This window comes from Rana temporaria, chromosome 7 (assembly GCF_905171775.1).
Source record: "Rana temporaria chromosome 7, aRanTem1.1, whole genome shotgun sequence".
NCBI classification, from domain to species: Eukaryota; Metazoa; Chordata; class Amphibia; order Anura; family Ranidae; genus Rana; species Rana temporaria.
In genome coordinates, this window is record NC_053495.1 from 153,805,125 (window position 1) to 153,824,064 (window position 18,940).

The 18,940-nt window shown below is 42.0% G+C and overlaps 1 protein-coding gene across 6 annotated transcripts in view; it reads left to right on the forward strand.

Moving 5' to 3' along the window:
• Positions 1-18,940, forward strand: part of AGL (amylo-alpha-1, 6-glucosidase, 4-alpha-glucanotransferase) — a 148,507-nt gene that overhangs the window by 99,220 nt on the left and 30,347 nt on the right. For all 6 annotated transcript variants that reach the window (XM_040360178.1, XM_040360177.1, XM_040360175.1 and 3 more), the window contains exons 15-28: positions 1,286-1,387; positions 1,519-1,674; positions 2,762-2,912; positions 4,550-4,674; positions 4,763-4,875; positions 7,112-7,246; positions 8,837-8,967; positions 9,655-9,791; positions 12,201-12,334; positions 13,906-14,081; positions 14,495-14,597; positions 16,356-16,581; positions 18,405-18,516; positions 18,615-18,750. In XM_040360178.1, the coding sequence (XP_040216112.1) occupies positions 1,286-1,387; positions 1,519-1,674; positions 2,762-2,912; positions 4,550-4,674; positions 4,763-4,875; positions 7,112-7,246; positions 8,837-8,967; positions 9,655-9,791; positions 12,201-12,334; positions 13,906-14,081; positions 14,495-14,597; positions 16,356-16,581; positions 18,405-18,516; positions 18,615-18,750 (1,937 nt within the window). The remainder of the gene's footprint in view (positions 1-1,285; positions 1,388-1,518; positions 1,675-2,761; positions 2,913-4,549; positions 4,675-4,762; positions 4,876-7,111; positions 7,247-8,836; positions 8,968-9,654; positions 9,792-12,200; positions 12,335-13,905; positions 14,082-14,494; positions 14,598-16,355; positions 16,582-18,404; positions 18,517-18,614; positions 18,751-18,940) is intronic.

The window sequence follows — 18,940 nt, forward strand, 5'->3', positions numbered from 1 at the left end:
TCAAACTTCTCCTCAGTAGACCGTCCAATCAGCAGAAATTCGCCCCGTCCCCTCTCACAGCTAATGTACATACACATCCCATAATACCCACGGTAGACAGACACAATGGAATACAGCCACACCCCAAATGACCCAACACAGAGCACTTGATAGTATGAGACAATAAGTTGTGTGTATGTGTATATATATATATATATATATATATATATATATACACATACATGCAAACAACATTCCAGTGAGTACAGTGAGTCGGATTAGTACAGATCAGACTGGGGTTCTCGGTGCCCCTATTAGAGACACAGAGTAACTTAGACATAGGAGGTGCATGGGGAGCTTAAACAAGGGTTTCCCAACCTCCCCAAGGGATTCTGGGTTTCACAGGCCCCCCGCCCAAAGTGACTCCCGTCTGACTGTATGTGGGTGGAACTCTGCTTTAAAGCTTCATGTTTGTCAAGCTGCATCACTTGCAGTACCACTTGCTAGCAAAATCTGGTATTGCTGCTAAACCCTTCAGAAATATTAGTGCTCTGTAAGTATAAGTATATTGTAGTGGTCAGAACTTCAGACTTGAGGAAGGGATATGGGATATTTTGTGTTTAATACTTCCTTCCGACTTAGATTAAAGCGGTTGTATACCCATTTTTTTTATTTTTACCTACGGGTAAGCCTATAATAAGGCTTACCTGTAGGTAAAATAATGATATCTCCTAAACCTGTAAGGTTTAGGAGATTTTCACTTTGCATGCAGCCGCTGACGTCAGCGGCGCATGTGCTGTGATTGCCCAGCTGATGGTCCGCCAGACGCCAGAAAGAAAACTCCCGCACGCATCGCTGATGTCATCGCGGCTCCGGTCACTCACGGCGCCAGAGCCGCAAACCTGGAAGACACGCCGAGGGCAAAGTGTCGGCTCTCTCGGCGTGGACCAGGATTAGATACCGATACTCATTCTAAGGTAAGCATTTCATAATGAGCTAGTTTTTACATTTGTTTTTTTTCTGCGGGTATACAACCGCTTTTGTGCCAGGAAAATTGGTTTCTGCTGAAAAATGGACTCCTTGCGAATGACTAGGTGCAGAGGTGAAATACAAAAAAGAGAGCTTATTTCATCTGCCAAATGATTTGTATTTGGGGATCTGGAATGTGCAGGAGAAGCTTCTCTCTGGATGAGCTCATCCTTCTGTCCCTACGTTCTGCTTATTGTATTGCCGCACACCTCATAGCTAAATGAGTCAAAAGAAGAATTTCACATTACATGACATTGACGTGCTTTCCCTTTTGCAGCATCGATCTGCCTATGATTTGTTGCCAAGTTCTGCCATTGTTTCCATGGCATGCTGTGCCACAGGTAGTACGCGGGGATATGATGAACTGGTTCCACATCAGGTTGGTTGAGAACTATTTCATATATAACATGTATTTTATTGTGGAGTATTTGTCTCATTAGCATGAACAAAGATTAATGGGTAGTTGCACAGTATTAGAATTCAGATTGACAGATGGCTTCTTCCTGACAGATCTCAGTGGTAACAGAGGAAAGATTCTATACTAAATGGAACCCAAATCTAAATGTGCCTAGTTCCTCAGAAGTGAGTGGAGCGAGTGGGATCATTACAGGCAAGAGAGCTCTAAACAGACTTCACCAAGAGCTGGCAGCCAACGGATTCATTCAGGTAATATTTTCTGGGTCCACAGTACCATTACATATTCATGTCACACATCATGTGTCTTAGAATGTGTTTACTGTCTTGTTTCATGTATTTCTGTAACTGTGGCGTTGATTTACTTAAAATGTAAGGTGTTTTTTTACCTTAATGCATAGGATGCATTAAGGTGAACAACACAAAGCTTTACAACCCCTTTAATTGAACAAGCTGATGTTAGAAGCTGATTGGCTATCATGCAGAGCTGCACCAGATTTTGCACTCTCCAGTTTTAATAAATCAACCCCTGTGTATCTTGTTTACCAGTCTACACTAATACGACTAATTACTGACTCCACTGGTATTCTTTATTCACCATCTTAAAGTGGAGGTTCACCCTAAAAACTATTTTTTAACACTAGAGGCAGCATAGTAAGGGCATTAACTTTTGGCAAGTTTTTCTTTTTTTTTCTTCGTACTTACCTTTATATTCTGATTTGGTCCAGGGCTTCCGCGTTCTGATGACTCCGGGACTGGGCGTTCCTATCCCTGCCTCAGGCTTCCGATGCTTGCGGGACTGGGCGTTCCTATCCTTTCGTTGGATGATTGACGGCTTGTGAAACAGGTGACCTGTCGCACAACACGCATCACCAGATTTCCGGAAATACCCGAGCTAAGAGTCGGCACTATACGGTGCCTGCGCCCGCCATGTAGAGCTGACTGCGCAGGCGCCGTATAGCCCCTTGCAGCTTGGCTATTTCTCGACATCTGGTGACGCGCGTTGTGCGACAGGTCACCTGTTTCACAAGCCGTCAATCATCCAACGAAAGGATAGGAACGCCCAGTCCTGCAGTCATCGGAACACGGAAGCCCTGGAGAAAAACAGATTATAAAGGTATGTACAGAGCAAAAAAAAATACGCCAAATTTAAATGCCCTTACTATACTGGATATAATGTGTGTAAAATTAAAAAAAAATTTTTTGGGGTGAACCCCCGCTTTAACATTTCTGTTTCTCCAAATTATAAAAGCTTTTACATCTTCCTATTTATTTATTTTTTGTCTTTGTGATAACTTTTGAGAGACATATGAAATTCTGATTGTCTGTCTTGCTTTAGGTTTATGTGGATCAGGTGGATGAGGATATTGTGGCAGTTACACGGCATTGTCCCCATACACACCAGTCAGTAGTTGCTGTATCAAGGACGGCATTTAAAGATCCTAAAACATCTTTCTACAGCAAGGAGGTGCCACAGATGTGCATTCCAGGTATTGCTGTAATATTCCCATACATGTCTTGTTTATAGGCTGCTCTGGAGAAGTTGTTTAACCTCCCTGGCGGTATGATTCTTTCAGAAAAAAGATGCTGAAAGCGGTACCATTATTTGCAAGGAAATTTGGCGTTTTATACTGTAGGCCTGTAATTCTTAGGAATAACTCACTTAAATCTGACCAAACCATAGTCTAATAGGCATCCCGGGTATGACATTTTTTTTAAAAACAAAATTATAAATTATAATATAATAAATAATTATAACAAGTAATAATATAATTCTAATAACAATTATTCAATAATGTAATCAACTCAAAATCACTGAAATTTGCTCAGTTGCAGAATTGTTGCTGTCATTATTTTTTTTTTTTTTATGACAAATTTCCCCACAAATCGCTATCGCACAATTCTGCAAGTGATTCTAATTTATTATCGCTGTTTTCTAGCTGATCTAAAACCATTTTTGACATAAAGGGACACTTTTGGTTTCTATGGACAATCTACAGTTTGCAGGCAGAAAGAACCGTTTTTATTATATAAAAGTACATGTAGGACACTGGGCAGACCACTAGGGACAAGGGGGGGTGTATTTTTTACATACAGTACTGTAATCTATAAGATTACAGTATACTGTATGTATAGTGTTTGTTTACCTTTTTGAATTTGGCGCCCCTGTGCGTCGTAACGTCGCAGGGAACGGAGATCGGCGGCACAGGAGGACACTGTGTGAATCGAGCGAGGTCCTGCTCGCTCACACAGCACGGTGGCATCGCTGGATCCAGGAACAAGGTAAGTCAGCGCGCGCTGCAGGCTCTGCATAGCTACCCAGAGCGTGACTCGGGGATACCGATTTTGGCACAAAAAATCCACCCCGAGTCACGCTCGGGAATACCGCCAGAAGGGTTAATGGGTAGATTTGCATATGTGAAAAGTTAAAACACAAATTGGCTTATATAAAAGCTATTTTTCACTTTTTATACTCTTATTAGAAAAACAGGATACTGACAAAAGGGATTTAAAAAAAATCACATGGACCATGGCTGATGCTGATCTTTTTGTAAATAGTATGTTTCAAATTTGTATTTTCATGAAAGTATTGCTAAACCCACAAAAGTAAAATCAGTCTTTATATGTAGTAAAGCATACTTGTTATACTCACTGTGGAACCTAAGAGGTTAATCCTTCGATTTGTGTAATTAGGCTGTTTACTCCTGTGTGAACAGATTCTATTCTTCCACTGACTCCAAAACAGGTCCGGATAAGACAGAGGTACTGGAGTCAGGCTGCACATGCTCAGTTTGGTGTGTATTGCTAGAGACTTTGTTTTTTTGGGAGAGTGCATGCGATCAGCACTGGCCAGACAGAGGGTCTGGGGTCCTGCAGCCTGATATGACAGTCGTGGGAAAATGAAAACTCCTCCTACATGTCCTAATACATGTATGTATGAATGTGAGTTAGGGAGCTTAGATTGTAAGCTTCTTGAGGGCAGGGACTGATGGGATTGTATAATAAATATGTAAAGAGCTGCGTAAATTGACAACCCTATATAAGTACCTGTATTAATTAAAATTTAAATTGCTGGGTACTTTTAAATGAATAAGCATGATTTTTATACAAATTTCTCTTTGTGAAGGTAAAATTGAAGAAGTAATACTAGAAGCCAGGACAGTGGAGCAGAAATGTGAGCCATACAAACAAGATGCAAACACCATAAATGGCTTACCACAATACACTGTGGACATCAAAGAGCACATTCAGGTAATTCTGTTATGAATCTGCATTTTGGTGTCAGTCTCAGTTAATGCACAGCTTGATTCATAATTTCATATGTACTTTCTTATTTTAGCTCAAAGACAGCAAAATTGTGAGACAAGCCGGAGTTGCCACAAAGGGGCCCAACGAATATGTCCAGGAAATAGACTTTGAGAATCTGACTCCGGGAAGCGTGATTGTATTCAGGTATTGATTTGGCCATCTGTCAAAAGGAAAGGAAATCGGATCAGATTAGAGCTTACCTTTTTGGTAAATGTTGACATCAAATAAGCGGCATCAACTGTTTGATGTTTGCTTCAGTTTTCTGAAAAAATTGCTCATTTTGTCAAGGGGAATCGGGTGTTTTTTTTTAAATCGAAGCAGTACTTACCATTTTAGAGATAGATCTTCTCCGCCGCTTCCGGGTATGGTCTTCGGGACTGGGCGTTCCTATTTGATTGACAGGCTTCTGACGGTCGCATACATCGCGTCACGAGTAGCCAAAAGAAGCCGAACGTTGGTGCGGCTCTAAACGGTGCGACCGTCGGAAGCCTGTCGGAAGACTGTCAATCAAATAGGAACGCCCAGTCCCGCAGCCCATACCCGGAAGCGGCGGGGAAGATCGCTCTCAAAAAAATGGTAAGTACTGCTTCGATTTTAAAAAAAAATACCCGATTCCCCTTGATAAAATGAGCATCAATCTAATGTTAAAAATTAAGTTTTCGGGTGAACCTCCACTTTAATGTCCCTATTTTGCACTTGCTTACTTTAACCACTTAAAGCGGGGGTTCACCCTAAAAAAAATTCTAATAATACATGGACCGACCTAGGAGACTGCCAGTATGCTGTTGTTTGTGTTTTTTTTTTTTTCAACATACCTGTATAGGGCTATTTTCGGCCCCCGGCTTTACCTCGGGAGTGGGCGTTCCAAATCACAGGCTGTGATTGACGTGCTTCTGACCGGCACATACTGCGCGTCACGAGTTGCCGAAAGAATCCGAACGTCGGAGCGCATGCGCCGTATAGAGAGTTTACACACAGCTCTCCCCGTCCTTCAGCTCCGGGGACTGATCGCGGGACTCCAGCGGCGATCGGGTCCCGTTCACGGAGCTTCGGACCGGATCGTGGGCGCGCGCCCACGACCCACGGCTGGGTACTAGCTCAGGACGTACCTGTACATGCATGTGCCCAGCCGTGCCATTCTACCGGCGTAAATGTGCAGGAGGCGGTTAAAGGGCCGTACACACAGGCCCAATATCTATTATTATATTTTCTCAGAAGTCGGCCTAAGATATACAGTGGATATAAAAAGTAAACACACCCCTGTTAAAATGTTAGGTTTCTGTGATGTAAAAAAATTAGACAAAGATAAATCATTTCAGAACTTTTTCCACCTTTAATGCGACCTATAAACTGCACAACTCAATTGAAAAACAAACTGAAATCTTTTAGGGGGGGGGAGTAAAAATAAAAAAATGTGGTTGCATAAGTGTTCACACCCTCTTATAACTGGGGATGTAGCTGTATTCAGAATAAGGCAATTACATTCAAACTCATGTTAAATAGGAGTCGGTACACACCTGCCATCATTTAAATTGCCTCTGAATAACCCCAAATAAAGTTCAGCTGTTCTAGTAGGTCTTTCCTGACATTTTCTTAGTCGCATCCTACAGCAAAACCCATGGTCTGCAGAGAGCTTCCAAAGCATCAGAGGGATATCATTGTTAAAAGGTATCTGTCAGGATACAAAAGAATTTCCAAGGCATTAGATGCCATGGAGCACAGTGAAGACAGTCATCATCAAGTGGAGAACATTTGTCACAACAGTGACATTACCAAGAATTAGATGTCATTCCAAAATTTTTGAAATGAAGAGAAGAAAACTGGTCAGGGCGGCTGCCAAGAGGCCTACAGCAATATCAAAGGAACTGCAGGAATATCTGGCGAATCGCAAAAAAAGCCCTGGTCCGGGGCTGAAGTGGTTAAATTAATTCAGGCACTATACCAGTTTGCCCTTTTTTTTGGTTCAAATGGGTCAAGATACCATCTACAAACACTTCAAAGGTCCCAGAAAATGTTAACATGTAGATTTCTAACTAAATGGGTTTCTTGTGTGCCTCTGATTTACAGCTGGTATATGTCCTACAAATAGGATTTTTTTTCTGAGACTATAAATAAGCTTCAAGTATTGGGGGTTGCATAAAAACGACTTGGCACTCTGAGGATTTATTGTCTTGGGATGTGAAAGTCATAAGTCCTAGGCTGAGTATTTAATTGGAAATGCAAAAGTACCATTTGTCACCAGGGATTTCAGCTTACTGTAATTCTTTCTAATTAGGTGCCAAGTTGCTGTAAATTGATTTGATAAGTGTATTCCAAGGAGAAGTGAGTCATATGTGTTGTTGCTGTTATTTTAGAATGATTTGTACTCTCATATTTACAGGGTAAGTTTGGATCCCAATGCTCAGAAAGCTGTCGGTATCCTCCGCAATCATTTGATACAATTTACCCCGCACTTCAAGTCGGGCAGTTTGCAAGATGACCAGGTGTATCCTATACTAAAGGTGCCTTTTGCTGAGTGAGTATTCCAAACAAGGATACAATTCCTTTTTATTTTGAATTGGAAAGGATATTTTCTCAGATTATAGTCAACGTTTCTTCAGGCCGTCATTACTATTTTTACCACTGGGGTTGGTAGACTAAGCAAAATTCCAGAAATTTACAGTGCTGTGAAAAAGTATTTGCCCCTTCCTGATTTATTTTTTATTTTTTTGCATATTTCTCACACTTAAATGATTCAGATCATCAACAAAATAATTGAATGTTACACAAAAATAACCAGAGGAATCCAAGATACAGTTTTTAAACTGTAAATGCAAATGTTACATTAATCAATTGCCCTTACTCAAGGTGGCCACAGACAGAAATGCTGGGGGGTGTTTTTCAAAGTGAAACCCCCCATGGGTGGGTTTGCTTTGAATACTACTAATTTTATTAAAGGGGGTGTAAAGTTAAATATATTTATATATTTTTTTAAATAACAAACATGTTATACTTACCTCCACTGTGCAGCTCGTTTTGCACAGAGTGTCCGCGAACCTGGTCTTCTGGGGTCCCTCGGCAGAAGACCGAGGGACCCCAACACCTTCATGCGAGCGAGATACAGCCGGTGGCTATTGCCGCTCACTGTATCACTCAGCCCCGCCCCTGGTGCGCCGCGTCATTGGATGTGATTGACAGCAGCGCAAGCCTATGGCTACGCTGCTTTCAATCCATCCAGTGTAGCCAATCAACGGCCAGGCTCACAAACGAGGAGGATGACGGGGGCGAGCGTGGGACTTTTGAGGGGTCAGGTAAGTAAAACGGGGGCTCGGGGGCAGTATTTTCGGATGTTTTTTCACCTTAATGTATCGGATGCATTAAGGTAAAAAAACCTTTACAACCCCTTTAAATACATTTTTGGTTTGTGGTGCTCAAATGCAGTGTAGTTCCGCTTTAACGGCTCTTATGTTGAAATAGATCTAAATAGGAAGAAAGATTACACTTGCTGCTGCAGTAAGGATTGACCTTTCCAAATCTTCCCTTGAAAAGTTAAAGAGCAGCTCCAGGCTCCTTCAGAAAAAATGTATGCATGCCCAAAGTGGAGGAGGAGGAGGGTGGCCGAAGTTCCAGGTGACTTCACCACGGCAAGATCAGCCTGAAGTGGGAGCGGGTACCTGTCAAAACCAAATACCCGCTTCCCCCAGAAAGGTTCCAAATGTGGTAGCAGAGGGGGGAAAGAGGCAAACGATCTCCGCTTTAAGTCAGATGGATGGTCTAATTGAGTCAGCTATATTAGGGTGTCCAAATAATTCAGATAGTGATATACTTTCATGCTTTCACATGGATTATTGTAGAAGCTTTGTGGGTATTGTTACTAATAGTGTGCACTGGAGGATTACCTGATAACGTGAGGGCAAACTGGAATCTTTAAATTTTTTAAGAAACACAATTTAATTGAATCACTGTCTTGGTGATCAGATTGGTAGTTTTGAAACTTATAGACATATTGATTGTACCAGCAGATTTTTTTATGTCCAGACTCCAGACAAAACGTTAGTTTATGTCCACATGATGAGGAAATTGCTGAAATGCGGTGTTACATCAATTTCCTTCCCCTTCTTTTCAGTATTGTTGCTAAGCTGACTCTGGCTGACCTAAACCAAGTATTGTATCGATGTGATACAGAGGAACAAGAGGATGGTGGTGGATGTTACAACATCCCAAACTGGAAGCCTTTGAAATATGCTGGTCTGCAAGGTAAGCGCGATATTATCTTGTGTGTACAAACTAATCAGACGCACACCAGATTGTTCATACAATAAAACATGGACGTAATATTACACATCACAATTCTTTTCTACCATCATTTACCTCCCTGGCGGTATGATTATGCCAGATTTTTTAATGTCAAAGCAGTAAATTTTGCATGGAAATTTGGCGTTTTATATTGTAGGCCTGTAATTCTTAGCATAACTAACTTAAATCTGTCTAAACAAGAGTCTAGTAGACATCCTGGGTATGGCAAAGTTTGAAACACAAAATCATAAATTATAATATAATAAATAACTATAAATAATAATATAATAATAATACATTTTATTCAATAATGTAATCAAATCAAAAACACTAAAATTTGCTCAGTCGCTGTCGTCAGGCGAAGGATCCGTGGGAGGATAAAGCGGGGGGACATCGCAGGATCCTGGGAACAAGGTAAGTAACCTGTACCTGGATACTGCGATGCAATCCCAAGTGTGGCTCGGGGTTACCGCTCTTGGTACTGAAAATTCACTGCAAGCCACACTCAGGAATACCGCCAGGGAGGTTAAAAGCAAATAACAAAACTTATACAGTGGTCATGTGTCAAATTTCTCAAAGGAGGGAACAAAGAAAAGCTAACCTTTGTGTTTTACATTACTTAAATAATCACATGTTTTTCTTTGCCAGGTTTAATATCTGTCATGGTGGACATCAGGCCTAAGAATGATCTGGGACATCCATTTTGTGACAATCTGAGGTCTGGAGACTGGATGATTGACTATGTTAGCAACCGACTCGTTGCTCGTGGAGGGCCATGTGCAGAAGTAGGTGATAGAAAAGCATGTTTGGAATGACCATTATAGGTAGTGTTGTACCGATACCGATATTGGGGCCAATACTAAGCTAATAATACTATGAACAAAATTGGAGTATAGCCTCAAGTAGAAAGTAAATGAAAAACTATAAAATCGTACCATCATCCAAATTAATTGTAGAGAAAAGGAGGGGTGGGAGCAAAAGAATAGTTGCTGAAGCTAGACTTAGGAGCTTGCCCACCCAAATGTTAGTGGACTTTCTTGGGACTGATGAGGAATAATAAAAACAGTTGCATTAAAAAAGATGTATTACAAATAAAATCACAAAACAATCATACAGATCAAAGATTGGACAAATCTTTCATCTGTATGATTGTTTTGTGATTTTATTTGTAATAAATCTTTTTTATTGCAACTGTTTTTATTATTCCTTATCAGTACCGAGATAGTCCACTAACATTTGGGTGGGCATGCTCCTAAGTCTAGCTTCAGCAACTATTCTTTTTCTCCCACCCCTCCTTTTCTCTACTAATAATACTATGGCTGAGTTCACACTGGCATTAAGAGCAGACGTTTGAAGCCCCGTACACACGACCAGTTTCCTCGGCAGAATTCAGCTTCCGACCGAGTTTCTGGCTGAATTCTCTTGAGAAACCCGGCCGTGTGTACAATTTCGCCGAGGAAGCCGACGAGGAGCTCGACGAGGAGATAGAGAACATGTTCTCTATTTCCTCGTTGTTCTATGGGAGCTCTCGGCCCGCCGAGCTCCTCGGCGGCTTCAGGGCTGAACTGGCCGAGGAACTCGATGTGTTTGGCACGTCGAGTTCCTCGGCCGTGTGTACGGGGCCTGAGAGGCGTTAAAAAGGCCCCTCAAACGCCTATGCACAAGATACAATAGACGGCACAAAGTGCTGTTCACACTAAGCGTTAGCATCGCATTGCTTCAAATTTGAAGCCTTATGTCGAGTCAGGATTGGTGTTTGAAGCCTTTCAATGCCTCCCATTCAAGTCTATTGTAAAGGTTTGCAAATTCTCTGGCAGGCAGTTCGGAGCGATTGTGGGTTGTTAAGATTCAATCATTTACTGTAACAGAATAGGCATTTGTTGAGCAGTTTTAATGCTTGTCAAACGCTTCAAAACTGCCCATAGGGCGTTATGGGGAGCATTTTTTAACTCCTCATTAATGCTTGTAAAATGCCTGTCTAATGCCCATATTAAAGCTCATTGATGCCTGTCTGATGCCCATACAAATGCGAGTTTGGTCCGGTGCGATTTGAAATTGTACTCTATAGATTAGGACGGGACTATTGAGAAAGCAATGCGTTTTTGCTTTGAATTGGCTTTTGTACCGATTTTCCTGTGGGAGGTTCTATGTGCAGAGAGAGAGAGAGAGCGAGAGAGCGCCTGCCGGTGGTGTTTGTGTTCCAAAGGCTGCCTCAACTTCCTTCTTGCGGTGTTTCCTCCAATCCATCTTTTTAGTGAAGTGGAGCTGTTGCTGGCCGGTAGTGTCTGTCTTTCAGAGACTTTTGGGGGTGCTTTCCATGATCCGTCCCTCAACACTGCTCCCTGCAAATGTGTGTTGATTGGCGGCTTCACACATCGCTCTGGAGGCTACTGACAGACTCCTCTCTGCTGTAAAATCGCATCAAAAACTGACTGGTATTCATATACAACTGCGTGTGAATTGCATGGCTGAATCACACTACAAATGGTGCAATTTTTCATCGCATATATGTAAACCTAGCCTACAAATATGTATCAGTGATTGGTATCAGCGAGTACTTGAGAAAAAGTATTGGCACTCCCTAATTATAGGTTTGTTTTAATTCCACCATTGCCAGCAACTACCGTATTTATCGGCGTATAACACGCACCCTAACTTTAAGAGGGAAGTTTCAGGAAAAAAACTTTCCACAGCCCCCTGCGTATAACACGCAGGCACAGTTTACCCTCTATTTTTAGGGTAAAAAAGTGAATGTTATACGCCAATAAATACAGTATATAACTTCTTCACTTTCCTTGCTGCTACAGATAGGGAGCTGAGTAAAAATGGCTCCATAGGGGAGCATGTGATGCACTGTAACAGTAACGGACAATCTAACATTGTGTAAGCTTTGACTCTGGCAACTTGTATATTTTACAGGACTTTACTTTGCTCTTGGTGAGGAAAGTAAATGCATGCTAACGAGGAGGGCTAAGCTAAAGTCACCCATAGTTTTGCCCTGTGAAGGGAAAGCACAGGTTTAGTGTAATGAATATTGTTGCAGTGGATCAATATTGCACACTTTCGTTAAGCAATGGATTGTCCTGTGCATGGGTGGCCGTTTCTAATTTCAACATATTACTATATTACTGTGTGTTTATTGTGTCATAATGCTTGTGCTGTTTGACACTAAAGATATGGACTTTGTTTTTAAGGTTGGCAAATGGTTTACAGCAATGTTCGCCTACTTGAAGCAGTTTCCACGCTACCTTATACCATGTTACTTTGATGCCATATTGATTGGAGCATACACCACACTCTTGGAATCTACATGGAAACAAATGTCTAGGTAAATAAAAAAAATAAAGAATGAATCCAGGCATATATGGACACACATGGGGTTATTTACGAAAGGCAAATCCACTTGAAAGTGCAATCGCTGTAGACCTGAGGGGTAGATCTGAAATGAGGGGAAGCTCTGCTGATTTTATCATCCAATCATGTGCAAGCTACAATGCTGTTTTTTTATTTTCCTTGCATGTCCCCCTCAGATCTACAGTGACTGCACTTTCAGTGCACTTTCAAGCGCACTTGTAGTGTAAAGTGGGTTTGCCTTTCGTAAATAACGCCCACAGTATTTTAGCCCCTTAAAGTGGTTATTATTCTTTTTTCTAAAATCATGAACATATTATACTTAACTGGTATTGCACCAGCTTTGAGCCTCCTCTTCTGGGGTCTCCTGCTGGTGCTGTCCGTTCATCCTCTTCTGTATCCTCCCCCATAGCAAGCCGCTAGGGGGCACAAGTGTGGGCTCACCCCTGAGCCAGGCTGTGTGCATCCATAGCCATGCACTATGTGGCTCAGCAATGTCCCCTACTCCCTTCTCACAGGATTCGACTGACAGCAGCATGATCCAATAGCTCCCACTGCTGCCTCTGTATCCTGTGAGGTGAGAAACAGAGAGCAGCAATGCTGCAGATGGGCACAGCACTGGATCGAGATAGGTCTCAAGTAAGTATTTATGGTGATGGAGGGGGAGATGCAACAACTGGGGCATTTTTTACCTTAATACAGTGAAATGCATTAAGGTGAAAAAATGTCCTGCCTTTACAGCAATTTTAACTTGGGCCCCTTTCACCCATGCGGACCGTTCAGATCCGCCTGTCAGTTTTTTCATACATCTCTATGGAGCGACGGATGTCAGCGGTGACATGTCCGCTGACATCCGATCCAACCTGATCCGATCCGCTAAATCCAGACGGATGAAATCCTATTTTCCATCTGGCGGATCGGATGAAAACGGACAGGCGGTTCCTTTTCACTCGATCCCCCCATAGAGGAGAGCGGAGATCTGACAGGTCCTTTTGTGCACAGTGTGCCGAGACGGACTTGTCCCCCGCCGGCTCAGCGGGGGTCAATGGTTTGATCCCTGCTGAGCAAGCGGATGTCTGAAAACGATCCGCTCGTGTCAAAGGGGCCTTACTCTAGAATTCCTGAAATCATTTTCAGTTAAATTAATGTAACTACCTTGACTTTTAGTTACTTTTTTGAGTTACCCCATGGCACCCAATACTGGAAAACAAATCAGCAGTGGGTGTGGCAGTTCTGTAAGCTGATAGGTGCCACTTAGGGAGTGCTTGACAATGGCTGTAAATTACCAGAGGTGTGACATCACCCACCTGCTCCCATTACTCAGCCGTTCTCTGTCCCCCCTTTCCCCTGCAGTAGCTGTTCTCTAACATAGGGGAGCCAGAGCTGCTGGATCAAGTGACTGGACCGGATATCACCTGCAGCTAAGGCAAACCACTGAACACACCTACCCATACTTTTAAAGTATCTATACATAGCTGAATATATATAAGACCTAAGTATTTCTATTTTATATTCATTGGTCTTTAACTGATTTGTCCCTTTCTACAGCTTTGTACAGAACGGGTCCACATTTGTGAAGCACCTGGCTCTGGGATCAGTGCAGATGTGTGGAGTTGGCAGATTTCCTTCCCTGCCAGTTTTGTCTCCCTCTCTTCCAGATGTGCCCTATCGAGTCAATCTCATAACTCAGGAGAAGGAGCAGTGCTGTCCTTCATTAGCTGCTGGTAAGTATCCTACTGTGTATAATGGTTGGCTATGTAAGCACGAGGTTGCAGAGGCTGATATATCCCATCACTGTGTCTGATTAATGTGGAAAAACTTTACCTTTGGCTGTTCAATGAGGTCTGGGGTGAGACATCCCAGCTGATCAGTATCAGGGACCAAATGTAGATTTTTTTTCAGTAATAGTGAAAAACTTAAAAAAAAAAACACACACAATAATACATGTGCACTAGAAGCCTAAAGTCAAGATCAGTGCACAACAGACTATGATGGCATAAGATGGGCAGCCAAAGATGAGTAAATATTACTGTAGATTTATGGACATGTTTTATGATCAGTAAATAATTTGATTTTGGGCTCAATGCTAGTAGAATCTTTTATATTTAGTTTACATTGGTCTTTATTTCTCTTGCAGGTCTTCCACATTTCTCCGCTGGGATTTTCCGCTGCTGGGGCAGAGACACATTCATCTCTCTGAGAGGGTTACTTCTAATCTCAGGACGCCACAATGAGGCCAGGTTAGGGAAGATTCTTGGTTTACAAAAACTTTATAATAACCTATATAATCCTATACTGTTTTCATATTTTTAAGTGTACGCAAAAAACACCAATATTTTATTCATAAACCACAGAAACAGTACAATTAAGAATAAAAAAAAAATATATAAAAAAAATGTAGATGTATAAACCATAGTAGTTTGCCTCTGGCTGGATTAAGTGGATTAACCACCAATAGTGCCTTTGTTCCAGAAACTGAAAACACATACACACACTTATAATATAAAATACAATATACCGGTAATGTAATATATAATATAATATAATGTGCTCCTTTATAATGCATTAGGAAATACAGTTGCCTGATCCTACAAAGCTGTGCCCAAGGTGGAAAGGAGTACAATTCTCCTTGGTTGAAAGGACACTATTATGAGTTTTGGTTGTTTTGTTTTTATTTAAAAAAAAAATTCTTTTTGCATGATGGTCTTTAATTTTTTTATTACCTGTAGATAAATCCATATTTTACAGATAAACTTTATTGTAGGGTGCTTATAAGACATAGAGTTTCCTGCGCAAACTGGGCATTCCTGCAGTGCCAGCCCACTTAATGACTCCTCGGTATTGCTGAAAGTTTAGTGAGCTTCATAAAGGTTAGCAGATGGAGGACTCATTTGTTTGTGTAAGAAGAGCCATGGTGCATAATTGGGTGTACTACCTCCTGGCAAGTAGTAAATAACAAAAATGAATATGCAAAATTATCTACCTAAAAGTACTGAACTATATGAAGAAGATATACAAAAATGCCATGGATTCATATACAATTTTAGGTTGCCACAGAATCTAATATACGGTTTGAATATAGCAGTTATCTTTGTTGGCTTGTTCATGTATTATTTGTTGCAAAATTATTTTGAAACTGACTAGGGCATTACAGTTGTGGTAAGAAAAAAATAGTACTTTAGCTTAGTCCAACAATGCAGTAGTTTGTTAACTGATGTGGCGGTGGGACCCTGTGCGACCTTAAAGACTGTTGGTTTACGCCAGATTTTAGAGAGAAAGGTACGCTAATTGCACAGCTGTGTGTTGGGCTATTTAGTTCTGACCTGACTATGGCTCAGGGCCCCACCCAACAGACAGGAAGTCTGTGCCCGGGAGTCAGGTGGACTCCCATCCCTCTGAGAGGAGTCAGAGGCTACATGGGTGCAGCCAGAGTATGCATGTCTGCAGGAGGCAGATGTCATTGGTGATTACGCAGCAAGGCGCTGATCAGGAGTTTGTTCTGAGGAACAGACCTAAGGCCTAGGCTAAAGGCCTGAAACAGCCGGATGGCAAGAATGAAAGCCAGGAGGCTAAAGTGTTGAGTATGCAAGATACAGTAATGGTGGAACCCCCCCCTGTGAGGGCTACTGATGTATTTGTGAAATTTTTGTGCTTTTAAATAAAAGTGGGCTACCAGGCCCTTAAAACTTCAGTTCTGGTTTGGCGTATTCACTAAAAACACACCTACCGCTGGAGTCTGATCACCCCAATCTTACACTGATTTAACCCCTTCCCAGCAAAAAAGGCAGGAGATATCCAGTACCATATACTATCAAATAAAAGCCCAATCTTTCCTGAAAAAAAAGGTATAATCCACCTGGATACATTAAGTAGTTGTGATGGTTGGTACAGTTTTACTAACACATGTCAAAGTTTCAAAACCGTTTTCAGGTGTTAATATTTGTTTTACCCTCCATAATGAAGAGCTTGTTTGTCTATTGTTGTTATTATACCTTCAGGAACATTATTCTCGCATTTGCTGGAACGCTGAGACATGGGCTCATCCCCAACCTTCTTGGTCAGGGCACCCACTCTAGGTATAACTGCCGTGATGCTGTGTGGTGGTGGCTTCAGTGTATACAAGATTACTGCAACATAGTTCCAAAAGGCAAAGAGATCCTCAAGTGTCCAGTCTCCAGAATGTACCCCAAAGATGATTCTCCTCCTACACCAGCAGGAACAGTGGTAAGCTTTTATTTTTATATATTTCTTTATATATTTTCTCACTGAAATGTAGCTTTCAAGAAGCAGGGTGTGAACAGCCTTGCTCACGACTCCCTAGTAAATATTAGTAATGACAAAAGGGCAGCTTATAACTCACTTAGGCTACTTTCACACTGGGGCGGCGCGGTGTTGGTGGTAAAGCGACGCTATTTTTAGCGGCGCTTTATCATAGTTTTTGCTGCGCTTTTAACCCAAGCTAGCGGCTGAAAAAAGGCTAAAACCACCAGCAAATCGCCGTAGATCGTAGTTCGGAGGCACTGCCCATGGATTTCAATGGGCAGGGGGGCTTTAGAAGCAGTGTATTCAATGTTCCTACAGCGCCTCAAAGATGCGGCTGGCAGGACATTTTTGAGCGTCCTGCCAGTGCACCGCTCCAGTGTGAAAGCCCCTCAAAATATCACACTGCATTAAGAGAAAAGGCTCTTTCAGGGCACTTTGCATGCGCTATTTTTTGCGGTATAGTGCCTCAGTGTGAAAGTAGCCTAATAAGTATAAAACGTGGAATACTTTGTTACAGACCCTTCAGTTAGGAAACAATGGCAGGATGGATCCATGCTTTCATGTTGTTTATGCCAAATTCTGACCAAACCTTCTGAATGGCAGAAATGACACTTTGCTGCAATATTAAGTAGTGAGTGTACAGCTTGTAAAACAGTGAAAATTTGCTGTCCCCTCAAAATAACTCAATACAGTCATTAAACGCTTGCCGTCATTCTACTGCGGCAGGTCGGCTCTCCTGTGCAAACCACTGTAGGTGTGCGTCGGTGTTTGCACAGCAGATAGCAGGTGCGCGCGAGCCGCAATAGCGTGCCCGGCGGGCTCTATGTCGGCCGGTGACCTGCGATCACGGTGTACAAAGGCAGGACGGGGAACTGCCTATGTAAACAAGGCAATTCCTTGTACTGCCAGATGACATGTCAGAACTTCTGTTCCCAGTGTTCAGGAACAGCGATCTCTGTCATGTTTCTGGCAGCCCACCCCCTTACAGTTAGAACACACCCTGGGAACACACTTACCCCTTGATCGCCCCTAGTGTTAACCCCTTACCTGCCAGTGTCATTTTTACATTGATCAGTGCATTTTTATAGCACTGATCACTGTAATAATGTCAATGGACCCCAATTTTTTTTATTTCGGGTCAGATTTTGTCTGTCGCAGTCCCACTAAAAATCGCAGTGTTAATGTTAATGGTCCCTTGTATGAAGTAGAATTTCAGGCACCGTTGGCACCTGAGTGTTTCTGCTACGTTGTGTTTTTCGCGCATTTTATTGCATGTTTTTGGAGTGGCACTGTTCGTTCAAATGGATCTCCCTCTGCTCCAAAAACACGCTAATGAAGCTCATATACCAAATTTTGGCACCAGTTTTGCGATGAGCGTTTTTGTGCATTTTGTCACACAGAAAAAAAAGCTGAAAAACATGTGACTGCTACCCGCGTTTGGGGTGCCAAAGTGTGTCATATGTTTTTGTGCATTTTTTTTGTGTCTGTAAAAACAGGGGCAGAAATTTGCATTTCTGCCCACGTTTCTGCTACACCCAGATGTGAACGGGGGCCTTCAATTGTAATCAATCAGATTATTCAGATTTAGCAATACAATTTATGGACAACTCCATTAAAATAAGGTTGGTCTTGAAAGTACGCTATAGGGTCGCTCAAAGTTACTAGTGTGGTAACTTTAAGTACAAAACATTTCACACACAAACGCACACATGTGTGTATTCAGTATGTTATGTCTTAGAAATACACTACATTACTATTACAGGATTGTCTGTATTTTTACATAGGATCAGCCACTCTATGATGTTATCCAAGAGGCTCTGCAGCATCACGCTCAGGGAATCAACTTCCGGGAGAGGAATGCTGGACCTCAAATAGACCGCAACATGAGAGATGAAGGTGAGTGTATTACAGCATTAATTAATAACTGTATAACATCTGTTAATTTTTTTTTTTTGAGCTTTCCTTTCTTAACACTCTTTGATATTGGTGTGCAGGATTTAATATCAATGCAGGCGTTGACCCAGTGACAGGCTTCGTGTTTGGCGGAAATAGATTAAACTGTGGCACCTGGATGGATAAAATGGGGGAGAGTGAACGTGCCCGAAATAAAGGAATTCCAGCAACACCAAGGTACATAAATCCCCCATCTGTACTACAGCTTGTGAGGCCTCGTACACGCAGAATTCAGCCAGAAACTCGATCGGAGCTGTATTCTGCCGAGAAACCTGGTCATGTGTACACTTTCGGCTGAGGAAACCGACGAGGATCTCGTCGGGCCAAATAGAGAACATGTTCTCTATTTCCTCGTTAGTCAACAGGG